The following is a 19,434-nucleotide window of genomic DNA, read 5'->3' on the forward strand; positions in this document are numbered from 1 at the left end:
GGAAGAGTTTTAAGTAGAGAAGGGCCCTCATCATACTTGCCCAGGCCAATGTTCTAACACCAGCCCCTGCTCAGACATCTCTCTAACCTTTCCACAGTTGAGGACGTGAGTGGATTGCTTGGAAACACTCTGGCCTCCCACCCTGTGCCTGCTCACGGTAGACACAGGCATAAAGCACCATCCGCCTGGGGAGCAGAGAAGAACCTCCAAGCCTGGGGTTAGACCTGTTCTCTTTGGTTACTATGAGTCCCGCTTTATTCATGTCCCAATTTGGAATAGGATGTTAGCTTGAGGAGTCAACATTGAATACACTGAAGTTTTTGGTGTGCAAAAATGTAGCTTCTCTAGACCTCATCTGAACTTTTCCAGGAATTTCTGTCCTGCTGGCGGGAAGTTGGAGGTTGGAAAGGGCACAGGGCTATACATAGACTCCACAGATAATTATATTAATCTTTTCTGGTTTGAAACAGTCTTTTTGACAAATTCATTTTGCTTTGGGTAAATGTTTAGTTTCTCAGTGTTTTTCCTTCCACCCCATCCCATTCTCCTCCACTGATGGCAGCCGGCTTTAGGGCACGGTGGATATGTCATTGCTTAGTTAAGTAATTCATTGATTCAGTAAATATTGTTGAGTGGATTCCATGTGCCAGGCACTGTGATAGGTGCTGGAGATAGCGCAGTGAGCCAACCAACCAACCACCTACCCATCCCCCTTCCCACCCCCTCACCAAGCCATCCAACCAAACAAACAAACAAAATCTGGGGGCAGGCAATGAGCAGAGTAAGCAAGAAAGGAAGAGCAAGTACCAGGGGAGATGAGTGTACAATCTGAAAAGGGAATAGCTCACAGAGAAGGTGGCATTTGAACAAAGCCTTGAAGAAAGTGAGGGGGTGAGCCGTGCAGATGTCTTGGGAACAGCATTCATTTATCAGCTGCACTATTTATAAAAGAGATGCTTCCCTTCATCTCCTTGGTTACCTTGGGGTTTAGAAGTTTGGACAGGGAAGGATAAATGCTTGACTCTATCCGTGCTTATCAGCTTACAAGAGAATGAATTTGTTTTCTGTCAGTCTCTGAGGGCGAGCAATTAGTTTTCCCCTGAATATTATTTTGAACTCACGGTTCTAAGCCAGGAGGCCAATTTATTGCAATGATCACTAGTGAAGTTCAACGTTTCCTATTCTTGACAGGGGAGGGATTCTTCAGTTCAGGCTTCTCGTATGACAACGTGTTTACACTCATGTTGCAGTTTCCTGGCCAAGCACTGAAATAAGCCACATGTCTAAGAGGCCCTGGTTTCTCTTATTTTATTGGGGAGTGGTATTTTAAGACTACCATATGGGTGCTAGGGATAATAATTTCTACCAGCTGTTCGGTGTTTCTAGGGTTTTTCAATGACCAGAGTTGGAAAAAATTCTTTATCTGTCGAAATACCTGTCTACTTTCAATTTCAATGAAGGACTCAATTCAGAACCAAATTTTTTTATGTCGCATCAGTATTTTCTTTCTTGTACTGAGATTTCTGGTTCTCAAGGTCATAGAGCATGATAGAATTAAACTCTCCCTTAATTACTCATTTGATTTATCCCTCGTTACATATACAACAGTTTCAGCATAATAATACCAATACTTCCACAAAAACATGATTACTCAAGGTAGCTAAAATAAAAATTTGGGGGGATTGACTGTGGGAATGGGGATTGGGTGAGGCAGCAGAGAGCAATGGCGGGGGGGTGGATATTGGGACAACTGTAATAGAACAACAATAAAAAAATAAATTAACATAAGTAATAAAAACATCTCTGCACACACTCTCACCATTATTCTCTCATTTTCATGTTGTCTTATTGTCAGAATTGTCTCCATTCCACACTCTGCTCCCTCCTTTTTCACCCTCATTTAATTCTAGCTCTACAAGCAACTATATATTTCACATTCATTCCTAGCCTCTCTCATCGGGTTGTCCAAAAAGAGCTCTTTCCCTAGTAGATTCCTTAGATAGGGCTCATGGGAACACTGTTTCTTGAGTTTCACTTTGTTGGTAATATTTTGCTTTTGTCCTTTGTCTTAAAAGTCAGTTTTGCCAAACACAACATTGTTTCCTTTTTCGTTCCTCGAGTATCTCGCATATCTGACATCACTCTTCTTCTGCCATAAAGAAGTTATTAAAAAGTCTAATTTATTTTCCCCCTCATACATCACTGTGTGGGGTTTTTTTTTTTTAACCTCAATACTCAAAGCATTTTTTTGTTGTTATTTTTCTTTGATGTCCAGGAATTTTACTAGAAAATACCTTGCTTTGGGTCAATATTCTCAGGTATGCTGTATACTTTTTCAGTATGTGTTTTTAAAGCTTTTTCTCTTTTGGGAAAATTTAGTGAACGCTTTGTAGTATTCTGTTGCTGCGATCTTGTTTTCGTCTTTAGTGCTTCCTGTTATTTGTATGTTGGCTTTCTTCTGTTTCTCATCAATATTTGTAACTTCCTATTGATTTCTTTTTACCTCTTCGATGAAAGTGTCCTCTTTCTCACCTTGAATTCCTGTTAAGCCATGATCTGTTGCATTTATTTGCTCCTGTGTTCCTCCTAAGTTAGTCTTAATGGAATGGATTTTCAAGGGTATAATTCTTTTTGAGGTCCTCTCACGTCACGTCTGAATTTCGTTGGTGGTTTTTATAGGCCATTTCATTTAACGCCCGCAACAACTCTCTGAGGCAGGTGCTACGTCTTCTTTTTAGAGAAGAGGAAATTGATACTCTGAGAAGGGTGATGACCCGCTTAAGGTCTTCCGTTGGCTTGTGGGGTAGACAGATTTCAAATCCAGGCCTACGAGTCCCAACATTCTGCGCTCCCAGCCATTGTGACCCGCGGAACCTGTGACAGGAAGCATTCAGGAAGGCCTGGTGACTCCTCCGTCTTCTGTGGTCCACCTTTGGCCTGGCCATTAGTCTTCTCCAACCAGGACTTTGGTCCCCTCAGGACTGATTTTGGCTTCCTTCTTTTTTTCTCTTTGTATCAGGCAGCACTGAAAAATGCTGGAAACTTCATGGCCGCTGCCGTGAGAAATGCATCAAGAACGAAAAGGTCTATGTTTTCTGCTTGAGTGGTAAACTTTGCTGCGTGAAGCCCAAGTTCCAGCCAGATAAGTCACCGCAACCGATTAAAGTTTGAAGGCCGAGGGCACAAAAATGAAGATAACCCTGGCCTGAGTGATCTCGTAGATTCCTGTGTTTCATTAAAACACCTCTGGCTGACTTCTGTGTGTGTCTCTCAGTGTACCTAATCAAACTCAAGCAGAAGAGGTGTGGGTAAAAAAGGATTTGCAGGAGAGGAGACTGGACCTACACCTGTGTCACCTCATCTATTTCTTTCAGCTGATCTGAGGGGTCAATATTGTCATCACTGATTTGATGGGTGACGTTTTGACATGAGGCAATTTACCCACTGTCACAAAACTAGCCTGAGGGGGTGCTGGGATTAAGTATCACTCTGCATATAAACCTGCAATTATCTCCTTGCCTCCTGGGCCATTGCTAATATAAATAGAAATGCGTATTATAGTCATTTGAGTCTCTCAAATGAGAAGCCAGGGGTAAACAGCATTACACTGGGGCCCTATTTTCTGGGATTGTTACAGAAGCTGAAAAGTTAAGCAGAAAACTGTGTTTCTCCCTAGGCCTAATTCTTACTCTGTTGTTTTTCTATACATTATTTTAATTTTTCACATTTAGTTTAAATTTCCCTCAAGACAATATACCCACATGGCTTTAAGGGTCAACTTTGAATAAATGAGTATAATAAAATGTAGGAGTCACCCATTTCCATTCCTCCATTTCTTGCTTTCCAAAGAAAACCATTTTCACATCTTTTGGTTGTTTCTTTGGATTTTACTTCCATATCTATAAATAATGTGCTAACTTAAACTTCTTAATTTTTGTTTTTCAGTTTGAGGTATTACCCATTAAATTCCTACCATGGAAGATGAGAATTTGGTTCTTTCGGCTCCTTTAAATATGTTCAGAACCACTAGGCACTTTGTCACTTTTATCTTGTTGGAGGACTCTCTTCTTGGGCACCTGGACCTGCTCCACTCTGAACTGGTCATCTCTACACCTGGTGACCTGCTGCCGTGCTAGGTCTCGTCACATCATCTAGAAGATTCTCTTTGATTCTCTCCTGGGAGAAATGCCCTGCTTTCTGGATCCTGGGTGTTTCTTGACACACTCCCTTATTGTGGCAGAGCACCTGCTGGCAGCTTCCTGAAAATGTCTGACGTCGATGTACTAATCTCACAATTGGTTAGTAGTTTGGTAGATCATTCTGCATTGCAAATGATTTTCTCTCCGAATGTTGAGGTCATTGTTCCACTGTCTTCCAACATCTAGTGTCACGCTGGAGAAATCTAAAGTCATTCTGAATCTTGTCTCTTTGCATGTGACTTGTTATTTCTCTCTGGAAGCTTATAAGATTTGTCTCTTCCTCTACAGGGTGTTAACTCATACACCCTGCGCTTAAATTTCCTGTAGGATTCTTTTAATCAATTTCACTGAGTATTCAATGGGCTCTGCCAATCCGGAAACTCATGTCCTTCAATTCGAAGACATTTTTTTTTCTTGATTTATTTCTTTGGTAATATCCTGCTCTTAGTTTTTCCTGTCCCCTATTTCTGGAACTCATATTTTTCAAATGTCGGGTTCCTTAGCCTATTCTCTAATTTTCTTATACTTTCTCAACCACTTTTATCTCTGTAATTTTATTCTAATTTCTAGAAATTCCATCTTTGTCCTTTTGTTTTCTAAAGTTTTTCTCATTCCTTATTTTTCTTCTTTTTTTGAAAATAGCATCTTGGCCCTGGCTGGTGTGGCTCAATGGATTGAGAGCTGGCCTGTGAACCAAGGGGTTGCCGGTTTGATCCCCAGTCAGGGCACATGCCTGGGTTGCAGGCCAGGTCCCCATTGGGGGACGTGAGAGGCAACCACACATTGATATTTCCCTCTCTTTCTGCCTCTCTTTCTCTCTTTCTAAAAATAAATAACTAAAATCTTAAAAAAAAAGAAAAAAGAAAATAGCATCTTGTTCTTATTTCAATATCTTCTCTTATTTTTCTGAGAATTTCAAGTTTTTCTGATGATATTATCTCCTGCATAATTTATTTCTTTTCAGTTGCTTCCCCCCACCCTCTCCTTTTAGTGTCAGAGCTTTCCTTATCTGGTTAGTAGTTCCTGGTTACATGCTTAGATTTTGGAGAGGGCCATGACTAACTGGTTTATTGTATCAGAGAACATACAGCACCTGCGTCTTCAGGGTTTTTTTTTTCCCTTGGACTGATCAGATTTTGGGGAAGAATCCTCTACAAGCCTTTTGGATTGAAGGTATGTTGAAATCCTAATTCCCAATGTATTAGGAGGGGGCGCTTTGGGGAGGTGCTTAGGTCATGAGGATGGAGCCCTGCTAAGTGGGATTAGTGCCCTTCTAAAAGAGACCCCACAGAGCTCTCTTGCCCCTTCCAAAAAGTGAAGACACAGTGAGAAGATGAACCAGGAAGAGCTCACACCAGACACTGAATCTGCTGGTACCGTGATCTTGGACTGGGCTCCAGAACTGTGAGAAATAAATGTTTATTGTTTAAGCCACCAAGTCTACGCTAGTTTATTATAACAGCCCAAACAGATGAAGACATATCTACCTGTGCCTTCAGGCATTTCCTCTGAGATTTCCCTGGGAGGAATCCTCCACCATCCTGCTTGTTGCTCTCCTCAAAGCTGAGATGGGAAACAAGGCTGGGTGTTAACATTAAGTATATAAATCTTCGTTTAACTCTTCTGTGTTCAATATAATGCCTCTGTTCTCAGAGGTATCTGGTCCCTTGTCCCTCTATCCAGACACTCTTTGAATGAGCCTCCTTAGACAAAAAAAGCTCTAGTTATCTGCTGGGATAGGAGAGGGACCACAGAAATCACTGGGGGAATCCACTGGGATTGACTACAGGGTTCAGATAGAGATAGAGAAGGGAGACAGGGCTTACAGCAACCAGTGTTCAGATCCTGGTGGACCATGCTCCTTACTGCAATGTAGCCTGGGCAGAGATCTTAGCCATCAGCGCAGCTCACCTGCAGAGCTGAGCTGGTGACCCCATCTGGCCAGGGAGCTCAGGGGGCAGATTTAGGTCCATAGACAACGAGTTGGGAAGCCTACTTTATGGCTGCCCAGGCAGGGAAGCAAATTTGCAGCCTTGCATAAATTTTGAGTAGAGCCTACAGTCCTGTTGACCAGGAAGCCTAACCAGAGAACCTGGTCAGCCAGAGCTCATCCTGGCAGCCAAAGCAGCTGCCCTGTCCAGCTATTAAGTGTAGGCTCTGGCCCCAAATAACCAGACAGCCCAAACAGTGACCCTGGACAGCCTTGGAATTCAGCCTATGTTACCACCCAACAGTGGAGCCCAGCCTACAGTCCTGCCCTGAAGTCTAGCCAAGCCTATGGCCTTGCCCAATTGCTGAACACAGACTGTGGCCTCATCTAGGCAGAGGATCTAGCCAGTGACCCCACCCCAAAGCAGAGCACAGCCTGTAGTCCCACAAGTGAGCCCAAACAGCAACCCCACCCCACCATGAAGCACAGTCCCACCCAGTCCCAGTCCCACCCAACTGTGGCCCTTCTGGAGCCCTCTCCTGACCAGAGAGCTTGGCCAGCAACCTTGCCCAACAGTGGAGCACAGCCAGTGGCCTACCTGATCGTGAAGCCCAGCCTCTAGGTCCACTGAACTTCGGGACACAGCCTTGCTCCTGCTTGACTGCCGAGCACAGCCTGAGGCCTCATTGGACTGTGAAGCCTTGCCTGCAGCCTCACCGAAACACAGACTCTAGATGGTGGCACCATCTGGTTGGGGAGCAGTCTGGGACCTCTACCTGGTTAAGAGCAAGTGTGGAGCATAGTGTGTAGCCGTGCTCAATTGTGGCGTAAAACCAGTGGTACCACCTCACCAAGGAATGCAGCCTGAGACCTTCTGCAACCAGAGGGGACTGCGGAGCCTTCTGGTGGTACCATCTGCCCATGGAGCCCTGCTTGAATGCAGAGCCCAGACTGCAGGTCCATCCAACATTGGAACCCAGTCAGAAGCAGCCCCCCAACCCGGACCTCAGAGCATGTCATGCTCAGCTGTGAAAGGTGGAAAGCTTTCCTGCAGGAATCAGTAACATCACAAGGGTGCCCACATTCACCACTTCTATTTAACATAGTACAGGAAGCACTAGCTGGAGCAATCTGGAAGAAAAATAAATAAGAGGCATAAAAACGAAGTATTATAATTTTATTTGCTGATGACATGATCTTATATATAGTAAACTCTAAAGCCTCAGCAAAACATTGTTAGAACTAATAAACGGATTCAGCAAAGTTGCAACATACAAAAATCAGTTATGTTTTTATATACTAACAATGAATTATCTGAAAGAGAAATTTAAAAAACACAATTTACAATAGGATCAAAGCAAAGAAATATTTAGAAATAAATTTAACCAATAAGGTAAAAAATCTGTACACGAAAACCTACAAGACTTTGTGATGAAGGAAGTTGAAGGAGACACAAAGAAATGGAAAGCTATCTTGTGTTCATGGATCGGAAGAATTAGCATTGCAAGAGTGTCTGCACTCCCCAAAGCCATCTACAGAGTAGGTGTAATCCTATCAAGATTCCAATGACATTTACAAAATATATACATTTATTGATTCCTGAGAGACAGAGAGGAAGGGACAGAAACATTGATGTGAGAGAAACATCCATTGGTTTGCCTCCTGCACATGCCTCAACTGGGAACCAAACCTGCAACCTAGGAGTGTGCCCTGACCAGGAATGGAACCTGTGACCTTTTGGTGCATGGGATGATGCTCCAACCAACGGAGCCACACTGGCTGGGCCCATTTTTTTACATTTTTTACAGATGTAGAAATTCATATGAATCCACAAAAGATCCCAAATATTCAGAGCAATCCCAAGAAAGAACAAAGATGGAAGCATTGCATTTTGATTTCAAACTATATTACAAAGCTATCGTAATCAAAATGGTATGCTACTGGTATAAAAACAGACACATGGACCAATGGAACAGAATTAAGAGCCCAGAAATAAACCCACACAAAAATGGTTAACTAATATTTGATGAAAGAGCCAAGAATGCTCAATGGAAAAAAGGCTGTCTGTGCTGGGAAAACTGGATAGTCAGATGCAAAAGATGAAACCGACCACCATCTGTCACCACGCGCAAAAGTCAACTCGGATGAGATCGGGAACATTCAGGGTCGTATGGCTTTTTGAGTCTGTTTAGCAGGTTTTCTGATAAATTTTTAAAAATTAACTCAAAATGGATTAAAGACTTACATGTAAGACCTGAACCCATGAAACTTCTAGAAGAAAACCTAAGGCTAAATCTCCTTGACATTGGTCATGGCCTTGATTTTATGGATATGACAGCAAAAGCACCAGCAACAAAAGCAAAAATTAACAAGTGGGGCTACACTAAACTAGAAAGCCTCTGCACAGCCAAAGAATCATCAACAAAATGGAAAGGCAACCTACGGAATGGGAGACAAGACTGAAGAGAACAATGCTTACCTTCACATCAACAGCAGTGCTGACAGAAAAAGCCCTGTTTCTTCTCTGTGTAAGTCATACAGCTTCACTTCTGCTCTCCAAATGTGTGGGTTTTGCCCACACTGACCAATTCTCCAACGCCAGTGGGTGTGCTACAGTTCAATTCAGTTCTGATGCTATCCACCTGGAGCCAGTGTAAGACTCCGCACAAGGTAAGGCCCCAGGCCCACCAGGCTACCGACTTCAGATACCAAATGCAAGTCCCAGGATGTTATCTGCACTTCTGACCAAATAGCTCTGAATCAAGGCCCCCATGACCTCTCCTTTGGGTGTGACAATTTGCTCGAATGGCCCACAGAACTCAGGGCAACACCTACTTATTATACATTTACCAGCGTATTATAAAATAAAGGGTACAGTAAAGGTACAGATGAGCAGCCACATGGAAGAGCTGTGTAGGGAAAGGTCTGGCAGGATCTGAGGTGCAGGGACTTTTGTCTCCATGGAGCTGGGGTATGCCACCTTTCTGGCACGTGGATATGCTCACTAACCTGGAAGTTCTCTGAACTCCATAGTTTAGAGGTTTTTAGGGAGGTTCATCATGCAGGCATGATTGATTAGTAACTCGATTTCCAGGATTCTTGCTCACATTGGATAATGCAGAGACAAACACAGAAGCCCCAAACTTGAGACATAGTTGAAAAGGAGCTCAGAGCAGCCTGAATAGAGTTTAGTCAAGGAGAGAAGCTTTGTTACTTTATGTAACTGATATGATAATTGTTTGCAATGTACACTATAATTTTATTATCACCATTGTTATTAAAAGTAGTGGATGCCGTGACCAGACTCCTGCATGGGCCCGGGCACCCACCCCCGGCTGCTGTGGGTGTTGCTGCTGGGGTCACCACTGGCTCCCTTAATCCCCTGACTTTGACCTGAGACTTGTCTAAGTAGCTTAGGTTTGCACTCAGGGACTTTAAAAACTTTATCACTGTCAATTCTCCAACTTCATACGGTGCACGGACACCCAACTGTAGCCATGCGGTATTTTCTTCGTTCCCAAGCGGTTTACAAACATTTCTTCCATCACTCCTCTGGTCACACTGCTCCTCTAACCGGAATATGCTCTCATGCCTTCCCCCTCTTTGCCATTTCTCTGAAATCTATCTTCGTTCAAGGTTCGGGGAAGGTCCTCCATTGACCCACCTGCCTTCTTTGACCCACCCTGGCCTTTGGTGATTATCCCCACGTTTCCTTCTATCGCAATATGTTTTTTAATTCTGATTCATCGTAGGTGACTTTGAGTTGTTTTTACTCATGTGGCCTTTCCGCCTGACCACTGTACTTGTATATTTGGAGATCATTCATGCTATTCATCCAGTATTTCTGGCTTTCTGCTTTCTGGACCTGTGGCAGGATTGCACTTCCTGGCCCTCTTGTGGGAGAATGAGGCCATGTCACTGTTGGAGCCAGTGAGTTCTGAGCTACACGCTACTTCCAAGGTCAGGGCTTATATAATGGCCAGTTCAAGACCCTCCAGGGCTCTCCTTTCCTCTCCCATGGTGATGAGTGACAGCTGAGTGGCTGCTGAGTCAGTCTGAGCTCCAGAATGAGAAGCTAGGGAGCGGTGTCTCCAGCCAGCCTGCGGTGAACACGCAGCACGCGTGAAGAGTAAACCTTTGTTCTTATAACCCACGGAGATCCTTTGCTGCTGGAGCACGACTTGGTTGTCCTAGTATAGCGGACTGTTAGGGGACTGTACCCACCATCCTCTCTATTTCTGGGGCTCGACAGAGCACCTGCACTTAGGAGGTACTTAATCAAGATTCAATTTATTTAGCCAACACTTCTTGAGTGTTTTTAGAAGGATATTAAGTTTATTTAAAAATGCCTACTTTTTATTTTTCTAGGGAAGTTATAAGTGTTTTTTCAAAGTTTTTTTTAAAGATGATTTATTTATAGACAGAAGGGATGAGAGGGAGAAAGTGAGAGAAACATATGTGTGGTTGCCTCTCGTGCGCCCCCTACTGGGGACCTTGTCCTCAACCCACGTACATGCCCTAACTGGGAATTGAACTGGCAACCCTTTGGTTCACAGGCTGGTGCTCACTCCACTGAGCCACACCAGCCAGGGTGGAAGCTGTAAGCGTTTTAAGGACTGAAACCCTTGTAGACAGTTCTTCTGCTACCACCTCCCTGGCACCTTAATCTTCAGTCCACAGGAAACTTAAAATGGCCTGGGTGGTTTTGGAAGTGGAGGGGGAGGTTAGAGAAGGGCATTCGAGAAGGATGAGAACATGACCGACACAGACCGAGCAGTGGCTGGTTCCTGGGAAAGTAGACACATGAAAAGAAGGACTCAGGGAAAAAACAGCTTCTGGGAAGTTCAGACTACTGTAAAATAAGAAGCCTGTGAGGACATCCTGGGGAGGCACAAGGACAGCTAGGAGCAGGGATAAGCTGATAAAAAGTGAGGAACCTTCTTTATCAGCTCTCACCAGAGCTCAAGTGGAGTTACACTGTGGGCACTCCAGACACAGAGGAGAGAGGTCTGTCCTTGAGCTTGGATTCGGGGGGAGCACTCTGGGTCTCAGACTGGAGACTCAAAGTTTTGAAATTTCCAACTTTGACCTGAAGACACACAGTGAGCAGAGGAGTCTCTAAGTCACTGACAGTCCTTGTCTCTTTTATTGAGTATCGCCTGCATTGGCACGGAAGGACAGTCAGGAGAGCTTCGGGGAGGAAAGAAGTCAACAGTCAAGTGCTCCAAGAGTCAAAGAAGGTGAGATTCATAGTAATAACAGGAGCTGCCAGTCATCGGGGCCTCCACTTCGGCAGGCTCTGGTCTGTGTGCTTTACAAGCACTGCCCCCTTGAATCTTCACAGCAAATCTCTGAGGTTAGTGGTATTGTGTCCATATTACAGAAGAAAAAACTGAGGTCCAGAGACATTGACTAGTTCACAGTCACTTGGTTTATAAGTGGTTTTGATCCAAACATGATTTTAATCCAAATTTGTTTAGCTTCAAAGCTTATGTGATTTGGTGGTAGACGGTTAGAAGTTATTTCAAATAACTTGAAGAAAAAGCCTCAGCGCACTCATCGCCATTGCTAACTGCATGTAGCACCAGGAGCCAGAGAGTGGGAATGTAACAGAAAGCCCCCAAAATTCCAAGCTTATTTGGGCCAGTAGTTTCGCCCCTTTCCCCAACACCCTCCAATGTTCCCCACTCCCAAAGACGACAGAGAAGTGACAGGTGGATGTGTTTCCTTTCCTCTGCTGCCATGCTGGAAGCAGTGGGTGGCAGAACCCTAAGAAGGGCGTGGAAGGTGCTGGCCAAGATGGGTTAAATCCACCGGAAGCATAAGAAGGCTTGTTTTCTAGGTGAGGCATCCTTCAACCAGGGAGGCTTATGGTTAACGCTGGGTCAAAGCAAGAGCGATGGCCAGGCAGGGAACAGACTGGGAGCTGTCTGAATATAGGGAACCATCCTATCCGCCACTAGGCCAGAGACGGTAGTGGTCCCCACTTCAGGCTCAGGGAGAGGTAAACGGTGTTCCGCAAAGGGCCACAGCACTTCAGGAGCCTGTTTAAAGGGGTTGAGCGTGTTTGACTGGCCTCAGGGCCAGGTTACTGAGCACACCGTCAGTTTCGGGGCCCTCGGCTCCTGGACACTTCACAAACAAAGTCCCCTCATCGCTGCGAATCCTTTCTGCCAAATGTCTCCAACATTTCCACATCCTCAGATTATTCTCCTAATGGGCTACTTGCAGACTCTTCCTTTCCAGTTCTGCAATCTTGCTGAAAAGCACACCTTCCCTCCTCAATTCTCTACTCCTTTCTTATTCTTCTGGCTCTGCTTCCATAACTTCCTGTGCTCTTTTTCTGTTCTGAATGACAGGTGCTCACCCCCTCACCCAGTTCATAGCTCGTGTGTGGCAACAACAACAAAAGCTCAAGTTCGCAGGTATCAGTGAGGTAGACCATTCCAAAGTCTTCTGTCTTTTTACAAAGGTTTACCTCTGTTAGCTAATGAATCAGATTCTTTTTAGCCCATTCTATTATTTTCTTTGAGAGCTTTGAAGGACAGCCGTGGCAAAACAGTTGACTATCAGTAGAAGTACAATTGAGGAGGAGATGCCAAATCTTCAGACACCCCAAAGATGCAGATAAATATAGCTCAGGCGTGGGGGAAGCCTGTTTTAGCTTATAGAGCAAGCAAGGAATTGTGTCTTGCAGTGGTACCTTGTGCCAGATGGGAAGGAGTTTCCTCTACTATTTAAAACCATCGTTGATTCTGCAAAATACTGCACATAATGGAATCAGGCCCTCCTTTCATTAGGCCACTTTATCCTGGTAATTAGCATCCACAAGAAGAAGCAGGCAGAGAGCTATGATGGAGTTCTGTACTGGAGGCGAAGTAGATCTCCGAGTAGGAGTTCATGCAGGAGAATCTCGGGCTGCTGAGGGTTCCTTGGCCGTGCAAAGGAGTCCCTTCCAGACTAAGGCTTCTGCAAGCCACATGCCCCTGTGAGTTGCTCCCTTCTTTCTCTCCAGCCTTTCAACACCTTCAGCCCAGTACCCTGCTTTCCTAATTAGAATGATCTCCTTCCTCAAGAGTGAATGCAGTATGCCCTCTGGTCTTGCTCTGGGCTGTGTGAACTCAAGTGCACATCAGGTTTGTTTTCCGCAGCCCTTTCTGGAAGGAGAGGAATGAGTTCCAGTCCAGAGGGCTGGCTTCCCCGCTGGCAGTCCTGAGAAGTGAGCCCCTGGCGATAGAACACTTCGTTTTCTCTTTAGTCTTCTGTAGCCGAGGGTTGAGTTAATGATTTATGGCAAATTTGTCTCCACTGGTCTGATGCAAAGCCTTTCTCTCGTTTTATTTTACTGATTTCTTGAGTTTTATCCCTACAATCAACTCCCAACTCCTGCACAGACAACTTTTCCAATGTTTTAGTTTGTACCTTTTAACATGTGCTTCTATTTCATATAATTTGTTTTATGTTTTATACCTCATTCGGTTGCTTATTTTTTTTTAAATCAGCACTAGTGTTTCAGGAAGTCGACTTACTGAGATATAATTCACATAAAATAAGATGCACTGATTTTAAGGTGTACATTTTGATGAGTTTTGACATCTGTGTACAGGACGTTTTCATCATCCCAAAAGTTCCAACAGTCCCAAAGTGAATATTTATTTAAAATGAGCTAAGGAATGACAATAGATTGCTGGGATCTCTCAAGACAATTTACCGGAAATGCTCTCTTACTATTGCTTCCTGATTGAAACGTGGCTTCCTCTCCTTACCTAGAACATTCTAGAATTCCCAGCACTTACAAGGGTCCACGCGAGTGAGGAACACTGAGCCTTCGTGAGAGCTCCCCAGTCATTCTGCCTCTGATCTGTACCCCACCAGCAGCACCGAACGTTTCTCTGTCCCCTTGTTCCGGATGCCATGAGCGCTGTTCAGCTTTCTGATGCTTGCCACCTGATTTTGTGTGGCCCAGGAGCTAAGAACATTTTTTTGCATTTTTAAATAGTTGAAAAGAAACCCAAAAGAAAACTATTTAGTGACATGTGAAAATTATGTGAAATTCGAATTTCAGTGTCTATAAAAGTTTGATTGGAACACACAGCCATGTCACGTGTCATGTGCTGTCTATGGCGCTTTCATGCTGCAGATGCAGCCCTGAGCTGCTGTGACAGAGACTGAATGGCCCAGACCCTAAAATATTGAATATCTGGGTATTTACAGAGAAAGTCGGAGGACCCTTGGTATAAAGCATTATTTTTCTTGGAGACAATAATCTTCTATATCGGAAATAAGGTATCCCTCCTGTTAGTAAGCCTTTGTTTTGGCCCATTTTGGAATAACAGACCTTGCCATTGTTGTGCTAAAGAAGCGTTTGGCTCTTTTCTGACCCACCTGCTGGCTTTATGCCACCGCAGGGTAACAGTCCACTCCAAAACTCAGTGGCTTGAAATAGCAATGCTTTACTGTGGCTCCTGTGCCCGCAGGTACACCAGCGTCTAGCTGGATTGCCCTGTTTGAGGCTGGGGTGTCGGGGCAAGTCTGCTTCTCATTGCAGACCTGCAGGTCGTCTGGGATGGCTCTGCTCCACGTGTCTCTCCTTGTCTTTGGACCCCTGGGGCCTGTTCTTTTCCTGGTGGTGGCAGAGGCACAAATGGGCAAGTGAAAACAGTCATCACCTCTTAAAACCTGGGCTCAGAACTGGCATGCGGTCACTTCTGTCACTTCCGCCCATATATCACGGGCTAAAGGAAGTCACACAGCCCCGACAAAATCGAAGGGATAGTGAAGGACATTCCTCCTAGGATGAGACAGTGGCCTCAGTGTGGAATCCAGCAGGGTGAAGAACTGAAGTCAATAATGCAGTCCACCATCCATTATGAGAAATGCCACAATAGCAGTAAAAGGCTTTTCCTTTGCCATCTAGGAGGATGCTACCTGTTTTTAATAAGCATGCGCCGTGAAAAGCGAATGGCCTCCCTGCGCATCTGACTCCACAAATGCTGAAATCAGTTTCCAGTGGTGATGGCTATGGAGCTCTCAGGGTATTTCCCTCTGCTTCTGCCCTTTAGTATTCTTAGAATGAACCACCAACATTTGGGAGGTCTTAAGATATCCTTACTGCTAGAAAGAACCCAAGGAACACAGAAGTATCATCTCTCTCTTCCTGTCTCTCTCTCTTTCCCCCTCCTTATCTACCAGATATGAATTAATAATAAACACATTTCTCCCCTCCTTGGCTCTCCAATTGTATTATAAAACTCTTCAAAGACAAGGCTGTGTCTTCTTTTGGATCACTTCTCTTCCCCTGCTCTCAGCCTCCCCTGGAAGTGCAGAAGAGGGTGAGGTGTCTGGATACCAGCCATTCAAGCAGTGTGGTTGCTTACGCCCCTGCCCATCTAATCTTAAATGACTGTTCCCTTTCTGGTTCACTGATCATGGCTCTACCATGATCCTTGGGACAATAAATACCAGTCTGCACTGCTGGGAATGGAGACCCTTTCCTAACTTGCCAGACCAGAAGCCTCCTAGCTTCTCCCATCATTCATGAAGCTCATTCTTCTGGTTTTGACTGTTATCCTGCCACTGGTGCAGGTCGCCAAAGGTAACCAGGACCTCTCCCAATGGGCAGTTGGCCAGGGAAACTAATGCCTTTTCAGGGAGTGCTGGGGGCTCTCACACCTCGGGCTGGGGTGGGCTCCCAGAGACCTTTGGATGACCTCTCTAGCCAAGAGGAAGTTTGAGTTCTGGTCCCAATCTTTCTAGTGCTGTTTACTTGACCACCCTGAACTACTCTCTCTGGTTGGCTTAGCAAAAGTTGAACATGACCTTGGGGACAGGGTACAAGGAGGAGAGAGACTTGGGCATGGAGTACAGAGACAATGGGAGTTTTTCCAAAACATTCCTTGGGGGATTTAAATTTTGATCTCTCATTGTCTCTGTGAAAATGGTTCCTGAATTTCTGATTATTGGAGGATTCTGATTCCACTCTTTTCATGCAGCCTCAGTTTATCCGGGCTCCTTTAAGTAGTAGGCTTCCCAGAACAACTGTTCCTAATTATCTTGGCTGTTGAAACCAGCAAAAAGCCCCAGGATGCTATGGAGAAGCAAGTGTGACATTCTTGGGAGTTTTAGACATACCCTAGAAGACTGGCCAATGTTCAGATGGGTGTATTTCAGATTCCTGTCCTTTTTCATTGACATGGTCAGAAAGGGTACTGAGGACAAAGGGAAAAGGTAACTAGTTGACACTGGGCACATTATAATCTGGGAGAGATGAAACCCTAGAGAGAGTGGGGCATCTCTTGCCTCATCCAAGGGAGCCTGGCCAGGAGAAGCTGCCTAGTAGGTTCCAGGACTCTGAATTGGGAGGACTTCAAGGTTGTGACTGGGGACACAAGTGGGAAAAGAAAGGATAGTGACCTATAGTCTCTCCTAAACCTGGAGGACACCTCGTGAGGTCTCACACGTCTCCTTATTTCCCCTACGACTTCTCTACTTTGGCCTTCCGATTCCCCAGCCCTCTGCTTTATTTCAAGACTAAGCTTGTCCCCTCCTTTCCTTTTAATTTCAGGGAAGAAGTGTTGGAGTAAACTGGGAACATGCAGAGTCATATGTAAAGAGAGCGAGGTATTCTACATATTATGCAATGCTGAGGCTAAGTGCTGTGTGGATCCGAAGCATGTGCCTGTCAACACTAAACCCTCAAACTCGACTGGAAGCCAGAGATAACCTTCTGCAGTCTGACGGCTCTCGTGCAACCTTGAGTCTAACATCTCTGGGTCCCGCGGTTCTATTAAATCATTCTCGGCTGTACCTTGTTTCTGTCTGGCAGATCCAGACACAATAAATACATAAGAAGGAAGAAGGGTGTATGGGGGCACTAAGGAGAACAGGACGGATCAGTGGGAGGTAATAATCTCAGTCTTTCCCATAGCTCCTAGCCTGCAGGCCCCCTGCAGCTGGTCCCAGATGATAGAAATAAAAAAAGTTCATTCTATCCATTTGATTCTTGTTTTCTAGTCCAGTACAACAGAACTTGCTGCAATGAGGGAAGTGTTCCACATCCGTGTTGTCCTGTATAGTACCTGCTAGCCACGTGTGGCTAATGAGCACTTGACATGTGGCTAGTATGACTGCAAACTGAATTTTTATTTAATTTAACTTATATTTAAATTTACATAGCTAATTGTGGCTAGTGGTTATTGGATTGGACAGTGTAGGTTTATGGTCTGGAGCTCTGAGGCTGAGATAGGCTGTGAGGTTCAATGTCTGAGTATTTTAGGGGAGGTCGAGGTGGCCAGATAGACTGTGTGAGGAACACGAGAACCCATCAGCCTGCTGCCTCTCTATCTCTACTTCCACACCGAAGGCTGCAGTGCTCCCTTGGTGAGACCTGCGGCCCTGTCCTGTTAGAAACTCCAGGATTCCATCCCGTAAGTTTTCTTGGAGAGAACTGGCGTCAGACCCTGTGTGGATTCCTGCTCCATCTCTATCTTTGCCCCCTAGTCGGGCCACGTCATATTGAACTGTTGGCTAGTCCTTTCCCAGGACAGATCCTGAAAAGGGACAACAGGATTTCACCGTCACAGGCCCCACGACTTTGGTCGTGGACCCACGTATTCCCAGCCCTTGCTATTCATCCGCCTAATCAACAAGAACTTGATTCTTCATCCTGAGTTGGAAAGTTTTGTTTGGTGTCACCTGCCTACTATCCAGTCCCTTCACATGGAAACGCTGAACCTTGTGGCTTCACTCAGTCATTCCCGGCACACGTTTTTGATGAAACCCTCCAGCCTCAAGGTCTCAGTGTGGCTGAAGCTGTCAAAGAAGAACATTGAACTTGGGATCAAAAGATCGGGGTTGATGTGTGCTTGATCACATACCAACTGCATGACCCTCGACAAGCCATTTAGTCTTTGCTTTGTTTTCTCAGCTGTAAAATGAGGGTGTATGTTACCCAGGGCACAGGGTTTTCATAAGGATTGAATGAAATAACACACAGGAAGGTGCTCGGTACAGAGTCTAGCACACATTCAATTCCTGAAAAATGTAAATTGGATCTAGACTGATCTCACTCCCTAATTTTCTCCTTTGAAACCCTGCCTGTACAAAGTCAAGAATCCCTTTCCCACTTTGCTCCCACTCCTACTTCCCAGAGTTAATTATTCTTAAAATTGAAACGAAGCCCTTGATCCCACTGCTTTTCCACGAATCATCTCAACCTCCTGATTCTGCCTCCCTCTTTACGCAGCCTGCCGCATCACGAGCCAGCCCCATAACAGTTCTCTTGCAGACGCTCTCAGTTTCCATGCTCCGCACTGCACGGTATCCGCCTGTCAAAGTCCCAACCCGGTGGAGTGCTTGCCTTCTCCATTTGCACACTTTAGCAGCCAATTATTCTGGAGAAAATTATCTAACTGGCTTCACTGATTTCACTGCAATTCAGGGCCTCACACCTCAAGCAGCATTCAACACTGCCCAGCTGAATCTCCTGTTTTCTTCACGGAAGATTGATTTCTCACTCTCTGAAATGACTATTGCATGCTGTTTCCTTTCTCATTAATCTTCTATCGCTTCCCCTCTCTAAAGTAGCACTCCTAGCCTCCTATTTCAGAAAACAGAAACCACTCCACCTTCTCCTTACATACTCTTGCATCGGGTCCTACAACTCCTGCCTTCCTTTCGTTTACCCAGCGAGAACGGTGCCTCCTCCAGAGAAACCAGCCCCTCCACTTGTCCACATTCCCTCGCCTCTCCTCTACTCAAGGACTTTACCTTCAATTACTTTTTCCACTTCTCTACTGGACCATTCTCTACTGGACCAGTTTTATTATTATGTAAAGATGCTCTAGTACCTCCCATCTTAAAATAAAACATCCCTTAATTCCACATCCTTCTCTGGACAATGCCCCATTTCTTTGCAATTCTTCAGAGAAAAATTTCTCAACACGTTGTCTGCCTTCACTCTCCCTATTTCTCATTTCCCGTCATTTTTCAATTCAGTACAATTTGGCTTTGACTCTGCCATTGAAACTTCTCTTGTAAATGTCACCAACTGTGTCCAACATTGCCAAACCCAACAGAGAACTCCTGTTTTCCTCTCATTAATTTGTGAGCGGTATTTGACATAGGGCCACTAGCTTTCATGAAATGCTTCCTTCCCTTGTCTTCTAAATTACCAGACACTCATAGTTTTCTTCTGATTGGCAAGGCCACTCTTTTCCAGGTTCCAGCCAAGCCCTTCCTTCCCTTTTTAATCTCCAGGACTTGTTTTCAGGCTCTTTGCTCTCTCTCTCTCTCTTTTTTTTTGTC

General features: G+C 44.9%; 1 protein-coding gene across 3 annotated transcripts; it reads left to right on the plus strand.

Moving 5' to 3' along the window:
• Positions 1-11,045: 11,045 nt before the first annotated feature.
• Positions 11,046-17,107, plus strand: DEFB121 (defensin beta 121). Of its 3 annotated transcripts, none has more exons than XR_006655348.2 (2): positions 11,046-11,369; positions 16,694-16,824. XR_006655348.2 is itself a non-coding variant. In XM_024559246.3 (2 exons), exons 1-2 carry the CDS (start codon positions 15,667-15,669, stop codon positions 16,849-16,851), a joined length of 216 nt encoding a protein of 71 aa, XP_024415014.1. In that variant the 3' UTR covers positions 16,852-17,107. The 3 variants fall into 3 exon arrangements, 1 of the variants encoding a protein (XP_024415014.1); XR_006655349.2 differs by having other exon boundaries at positions 11,362-11,485; positions 16,694-16,795; XM_024559246.3 differs by lacking the exon at positions 11,046-11,369 and adding an exon at positions 15,667-15,724 and having other exon boundaries at positions 16,694-17,107.
• Positions 17,108-19,434: the final 2,327 nt, after the last annotated feature.

This window comes from Desmodus rotundus, chromosome 6, assembly GCF_022682495.2.
Source record: "Desmodus rotundus isolate HL8 chromosome 6, HLdesRot8A.1, whole genome shotgun sequence".
Lineage (NCBI taxonomy): Eukaryota > Metazoa > Chordata > Mammalia > Chiroptera > Phyllostomidae > Desmodus > Desmodus rotundus.

Bases quoted from the DNA above. Each gene is read 5' to 3' on its own strand.
- DEFB121 (XM_024559246.3), top strand. From the start codon at position 15,667: ATGAAGCTCATTCTTCTGGTTTTGACTGTTATCCTGCCACTGGTGCAG. The intron at 15,725-16,693 runs GTAACCAGGACC...TTTTAATTTCAG, and splicing joins ACTGGTGCAGGTCGCCAAAG to GGAAGAAGTGTTGGAGTAAA.